A 7,051-nucleotide genomic window follows, 5' to 3' on the forward strand; every position below is an offset into this window, starting at 1 on the left:
CTGCTGCTGCTGCTGCTGCTGCTGCTGCTGCTGCTGCTGCTGCTGCTGCTGCTGCTGCTGTTGGTGCTGCTGCTGGGTAGGTGGGGGGGGACGTATTTGCTGCTGCTGCTGCTGCGGCTGCTGCTGCTGCTGCTGTGGCTGCTGCTGCTGCCGCCGACCTGGCTTTGGCTGCCACTGCTGCTGCTGTGGCTGCTGCTGCTGCTGCTGCTGCTGTGGCTGAGGCTGCTGTTGAGGATGAGTAGACGGCTGCTGCTGCTCGGGTGGAGCGGCAGCTGCGAGATTCGCTGCTGGCAGCGCTGCTGCTGCTGCTGCTGTAGTGGCAGTTATACTTCACGCCTGCCAGCAGCAGCTACAGCAGCAGCAGCAGCAGCAGCAGCAGCAGCAGCAAATGTGTTTGTGTTTCAGTCTGAATTCGCCCGCATTTTCCTGGAGCGTTTATTACTTTACAACAGCCAGCTGCTGGCCCAAATACCCGTAGACCAAAAGATATACGGACAAGCAGCACTTGATGGGGTGAGCTGCTGCTGCTGCTGCTGCTGCTGCTGCTGCTGCTGTGGCTGCTGCTGCTGCTGCAGCTGCTGCAAAGGCGGCGGGAGTGTTCGTTTTTGTGCTTCTTTGTTGCTGTCGCTGTTGCCGGCTACGGGCACTTGCCCGGGACGCGCACTGTTGCTGCTGCCTCCATTGCTGCTGCTGCTGCTGCTGCTGCTGCTGCTGCTGCTGCTGCAGGCGCATCGCAAGTATGCTGCTCGAGCTTATGAGTCGCTGCTGGAATCAGTTGTCTCTCAAGACCTGGAGGAGATGAAAGAAGACTTCTGTGCAACCACGGGTGCAGACCCAGAACTCGAGGTTAGGGTTTAGGGTTTAGGGTTTAGGGTTTAGGGTTTAGGGTTTAGGGCTTAGGGTTTGGGGTGCGGATATGATGTGTGGTTCCTCTTCCAGCTTAATATGGGTTTCTGTGCGCCTAGTGTTTCAGCCTGGGGTTTTGTCTGCCGCCGTTCTGGGAGCTAGGGTTAAAGCGAGGGTTTAGGACTTAAGGTTTAGGGTTTAGGGTTTAGGGTTTAGGGTTTAGGGTTTAGGGGTTTGGGCACAGGGTTTAGACGATGCCGTCCGGTGGCAGCGGGAGCGACTGAAGCTGTGGAGAGCTTACAGCAAAGATGTTTCCATTCCCTCTATTCGGTAAACCCTAAACCCTAAACCCTAAACCCTAAAATTACCGATTCCTTTTCCTACGCAGCGGCTGCTGCGCAGCCCGAGATATGTGTGGGGCGTGAGGTTCTAGTGTTCTTGTTTCTGGTTAGGGTTTAGGGTTTAGGGTTTAGGGATTAGGGTTTGGGGTTTGAGCTGTGGCTTTTTGACTTTGCGCCTGTTGTAAAGCCCTCCGTCGCTGCGCGCTTGCGCTGTCGCCTTCGCTCCCCAGAGTTTAGGGTTTAGGGTTTAGGGTTTAGGGTTTAGGGTTTAGGGTTTAGGGTTTGGGGCGTGCGTGCAGCGCGCGGCTGCCCGCCCCGGGGAGCGTTTTGGAACTTTGTCTTTTTGGAGTTGAAAATGAGGCTTTTGCAACTCAAGCAGTTTACGAAGCTTTTGAACAATTGAAGAAGCAAACAGTGTACAATTTGCTGCTGGTTGTGGGTCCGCAGAAACCCTAAACCCTAAACCCTAAACCCTAAACCCTAAATCGGGGTTTGGCGGGCGCGGCGGCGGCGGGCGAAACCCGCGCCACTTCCCCCCGATCCGCTGCGTAAAACGCTATTTATTGCAATTAATTTAATTAATTTATCTTTTATTTTTGATTTTTAATTCAATTTTTTGTTTTTTTTCAGATGAATACAACGAACTCTTCCCCGTCACCCCCTACCTCTCCATGCGCTTCGAAACCACCAAATTCGGAGGCAAAATTCCCGCCTACTTCCTCGCCCTCCCGCGCCTCCTGAGTCCTTACAACGGGGCCCAGTTCAAAAGAGGCAAACCCTAAACCCTAAACCCTAAACCCTAAACCCTAAACCCTAAGCTGTAGGCCTTAGGCCACAGGTTCTTGCTGCGAACGCCGGGCGGAGGAAGGGCGGCGCGCCGAGTGCAAACCCTAAACCCTAAACCCTTAATAGAAGCCAAACCCTGAGCGCTTAATAGGGGCGAGGGCCCTAAACCCTAAAACCCTAAACCCTAAACCCTAGGATCCTAGCCAAATTTCAAACCCTAATGAGACTTTGAGCCCCTGAGTACAAACCCTGAATTTTCGCTGCGGAACGCAAACCCTAGCTGCAGCCCTAAACCCTAGCAAGACCCCCAAAACCCTAATTGAGTTGTTTCGCAGCCGCTAGGCCTGGCTCTGGGGAGTATATCTTTGCTAGGGTTTAGGGTTTAGGGTTTAGGGTTTAGGGTTTAGGGTGTGTGGACAGGGCTGAAGATTGTGGCGACGAGCTGGAAGAGAATGAGGAGGAGAGATTATCGCCCTGAGCTTCTGGGTGTCAAGTGAGCTAGGGTTTAGGGTTTAGGGTTTAGGGTTTAGGGTTTAGGGTTTAGGGTTTAGGGTTTGTGGGTGCCTTAAATCGCCGTTGCGGAGTTTTTTTGAAAAATGAAATCTGCAGAACTATTTCTTTTTCTTCTGAATGCAAAACCCTCGAAACGAGTGAACAATAAACTCGAAATTGGCGCAAAAAGATTAATTTAAATTTTAATTTTAATTTTAATTTTAATTTTAATTTTAATTTTAATTCTTTCTGCAGACCCGAAGACATCCGCACTGTGCGCAACTTCTCCCCCCTCGAGTTCGCTTCTTTCGTTTCTTATTTGCAAAAAAAAAATGCCATTTACAATTTCCCCAGAGACAAACTCGAGTACTTCTACATGCTTTCCGGTCAGCCGCCCTCACTGCAAATGGCTAGCTAGCTGGCTAGCTAGCTGGCTAGCTAGCCAGCTAGCTAGCTGGCTAGCTGGGTGGCTAGCTGGCTAGCTAGCTAGCTGGCTAGCTGGCTAGCTGGCAATCTGGGTGGCTAGCTGGCTAGCTAGCTAGCTGGTTGGCTAGCTGGCAGGCTGGGTGGCTAGCTGGCTAGCTAGCTAGATGGCCAGATGGTTAGCTGGCTAGCTGAATGGCTGCCTGCGTAGCTGTGCAGCTGGCGCGCTGGCTAGCTAGCTGGCTAGCTACGCAGCTACGCAGTCATGCGGCTAGTTGAGCAGCTAGCTAGCCAGGTGAAGGCTTTCCAGCAAGGCGCAGTCAGCTAGCTAGCTAGCCACCTCAACAGCTAGCTAGTTTGTGTTGTATTGCTAGCTAGCTAATTACTTACCCATCCAATTACCCTAGCTAGCTGGCTGGCTAGCTGTGTAGCTAGTTTAGCAGCTAGCTAGCTAGCTGGCTAGCTAGCTGGCTAGCTAGGTGGCTAGTGGCTAGCTAGCTAGCGACAGTGTGGGCTTGCGTTTGCATGCGTTTTGGGGCTTTTTGTTTCAGGAGGAAACGGATTTGAGGCGCGTCGGCTTTTCGCGACTCTTTATTGAAAAGTTTTGTTTTATTTTGGAATGTTTTTGAATTAAAATGACTTTTATTTTGTTTCGAAATGATTTAAAACTGAAAACAATTAATAATCTCCACTTTCGGCTCCTGCGGCAGCGGCGCGCCGCTGTGCTGGGGTGTACGTACACCTGAAACTGCAGCGCGCGCCGAGTGTATTCAACTCCGCTTTTCGGCAATTCATAAAACACTAATTTAGGGTTTTAATTCATTTGAAAATGAATTAAAAGACTTGCCAAGTTCACTGCGCTGGCACAGCGGCCAAGTCTAGGGTTTAGGGTTTAGGGTTTCAGCGAGGCCTCGCGAGTGCAGACTTTGCTGCTGCAGCAGCTGCTGACTTTGCTGCTGCAGCAGCTGCTGAATTTGAGCACTAGAGGCCTCATTTATCTTCTTTTTATTTTCCAATTGTCTTTTATTATTTAAATTGCATTTTCTAATTATTTATATTTCGCTTAAGTCGCATTTACTTGTCCCGAGCTGCTAAGGAAACAGACAGACTGAAATGTTTGAAGTTGAGGACTGTGCAGCTGCATGCATGCGTCTTACATGCATGCATGCATGCACTCCGCATGCATGCATGCATCTTGCATGCATGCATGCATGCACTCCGCATGCAAGCTCCGCATCCGCATGCATGCGTCTTGCATGCATGCATGCATGCACTCCGCATGCAAGCATGCGTCTTGCATGCATGCATGCATGCATGCGTCGTGCATGCGTGCATGCATGCACTGCGCATGCAAGCATGCGTCTTGCATGCATGCATGCACTCTGCATGCATGCGGCAGCCCCAAACGACTTTATAAAGAACTATTCCTCCGCCCAAAGCCCCAAAGGCCCCGCCGCCGCCCCCTGAGCTGCATGCATGCAGCCTGCATGCATGCAAACTGCATGCACGCGAGATGCATGCAGCCTGCATGCATGCAAACTGCATGCACGCGAGATGCATGCATGCATGCAGCTTGCATGCATGCAAGTGCATGCATGCATGCAGTTTGCATGCATGCAAAGTGCATGCATGCAGGGGCTGCAGCCCGCGACTTCCTTTTCGTGCTTTTGGGTCCTTCTGGACCGCCGAGGGGGCAGAAAATGCATGCAAAGAAAAAGTGGAAAGAAGGAAATAATTGGAGTTGAATTTGACTTCACGAGCGAGTGTTTGCATGCATGCATGCATGCACTCAGGTGTACATACAGCTGGCAACTGCATGCAGCTTCCAAAACTCTTGTTGGCCCCCAAGTTCGGCAGACAGAAAGAATGCAGAAAACAAGAAATGAAAGCGACAGCCTGCTGCTGCTGCTGCTGCTGCCGCTGCTGCTGCTGCTGCTGCTGCCGCTGCTGCTGCTGCTGCTGCTGCTGCTGCTGCTGCTGCCGCTGCTGCTGCTGCTGTGCTGCTAGCGCCCGCGACGGTTCCTCGACTCCTTTGAACGCGCGTTTTATTTGGATAAATGATAATTTGGATTTATTTGGATTAAATGTTTTATTAATAAATGTTTTATTAATAAATGTTTTATTAATAAATGTTTTATTAATAAATGTTTTATTTGAACAGATTCCATTTCAAATAAACCGACGCCTCCGTTTTCTCCAGCAGCAGCCGCCACTCGCGAATTCGTGCATTCAAGTTGAACTTGAGTGCACAAATTAAATCTTTTTGAATTTATTAATTCTTTTGGATTTATTAATTCTTTTTGGATTTATTAATTCTTTTTGAATTTATTAATTCTTTTGGGATTTTATTTCCGAATTAATTCACCCTGAGGCCTCTCCCGGATCCGTTCATTGGTGATCTCGTTCGCAATGAATTCATTCTTGAATCCACTCTTTCATTGAAGGCCGCCACAATTAATTAACTAATTAATTAATTAATTAATTAATTAATTAATAATTAATTAATTAATTAATTAATTATTTGAATTAATTCGCCAGTTCATAATTCGTTTATGATCGCGTTCAAGAATTTCGAATTCATCTTTTCACGAACGCCGCACACTCGCGAAACTGCAAATTCAAAATTCAACTTTTCTGAAATCACTTATTTATTTCATTATTTCATTTATTTCATTTATTTCATTTATTTATTTCATTTATCTCATCCCAAATTCATGAATTATTAATTTGCGGAATCCTCACAATTAATTTCTTGCAAAAATTCATGAATTGATTTGCATTCCAGTGAGTTCATGAATTTGCAGATCTCGCTCGAGAACTTGTGAATTTGTTTGTTTTGAGATGAATTTAATTCCCTTTTTGTCTTTTTGAGTTTTATTTGAATTCCTTTTCTCCTTTTCTCTCCTTTTCTTCAATTTCCTGACTAATCCACTCCCAAATGCAGCTTTCTTTCTCCATTCAAACCCCTTTTGAACTCCAACTCCGCCGATCGCACTTCAACTTGAACTCCCCAAAAGATCTCTTCAATTGCTCCCTTTCCCTCCAAAAAAGATCCCAAAAAAGATCCCAAAAAAGATCCACCAAATTGAATTGAAGTTCAACTTGAATTCGACTTGAATTCAACTTCTTGAATTGGACTTGAACTGGAGTTGAACTGGACTTGAATATTTGAATTGGAGTTGATCTGGACTTGAACTTGAATTGAATCCGAGTTGAACTTCGAGTGAACTTGGCCAGAACTGGAGTCAAACTTGAACTGGACTTGAACCCTGCACCCTTGCTGCTCCTCCCCCCCTCCTCCTCCCCCACCGCAGCAGCAGCAGCAGCAGCAGCTGCTGCTGCAGCAGCAGCAGCAGCAGCAGCTTCAGACCTCGGTGTGGACTGGCAGCACGAGTTTCTCTCCATACCACTTGGCCACCGCGTAATAAAAGAAGAAGTCGACATAAAGCGCAGTTTGAATAAAGCCCGCGACCCACCCCACATAATTAACATAAGGAACCGGCTCTGCGAAATATCTGTAAACCCAATTTAAAATGTACATAAATCGGTAAAGTCCGAGACAAGCCACGTAATTTCCAGTCAAGTTCTCCACTTCCCGCAGCTGCTGCAGCAGCAGCAGCTGCGGCACTATGGCCACGGACTCCAGCCAAATGCTGAAAGTCCACAGCAGCTCCGCAGCTGCGTAGCTCTCTGTGGTCAGCAGCGCCAGCAGCAAACAAGGCAGCAGCAAATATCTTTCATGGGGGAAGTTGTCAGCTCTTGCTCTTTTATAAGTTTGAGATATTGGAGGTTTGAAGCGAATTAAATAAATTGTGTAAGCTGTGGAAGCTATAAACAAAACCTTCATTGTGGAGTTGTAAATGGAAATGAAACTGTACAACAAGTCGACGTAACGCGCGCAAAAAACCACCAAATAAATCTCTTGCATGCGGCAGGAAATGCCGATGCAGTTTTTGCTGCGCCGCAGCTTCAGCAGCACCAGCGCGATCGACAGCAGGTGCAGCAGGTCCCCCGCAAACCGAAACACGTTCATCGCCATCTTCTTTTCTTTCTTTTATTTATTTTATTTATTTATTTATTTTGTTTTATTTGTTTGTTTTTTTGTTTGTTTTGTTTTTTGGTGGGGGGGGGGGGGGGGGGGGGGGGGGGGGGGCCGGGGGAAA

The 7,051-nt window shown here is 48.0% G+C and overlaps 1 protein-coding gene across 1 annotated transcript; it reads left to right on the forward strand.

Annotated features, from left to right (window-relative positions):
* Positions 1 to 405: 405 nt before the first annotated feature.
* Positions 406 to 2,883, forward strand: ENH_00041720 (hypothetical protein, conserved; the record flags this gene model as incomplete). The annotated part of the gene is made up of 7 exons (XM_013585274.1): positions 406 to 513; positions 727 to 846; positions 1,091 to 1,176; positions 1,487 to 1,626; positions 1,818 to 1,928; positions 2,394 to 2,466; positions 2,721 to 2,883. Coding segments are annotated over 7 exons (801 nt in total), but the record flags the coding sequence as incomplete, so codon positions are not given.
* Between the last annotated feature and the right edge of the window lie 4,168 nt (positions 2,884 to 7,051).

This window comes from Eimeria necatrix, genomic scaffold (assembly GCF_000499385.1).
Source record: "Eimeria necatrix Houghton genomic scaffold, Enh_scaff309, whole genome shotgun sequence".
Classification (NCBI taxonomy): Eukaryota; Apicomplexa; class Conoidasida; order Eucoccidiorida; family Eimeriidae; genus Eimeria; species Eimeria necatrix.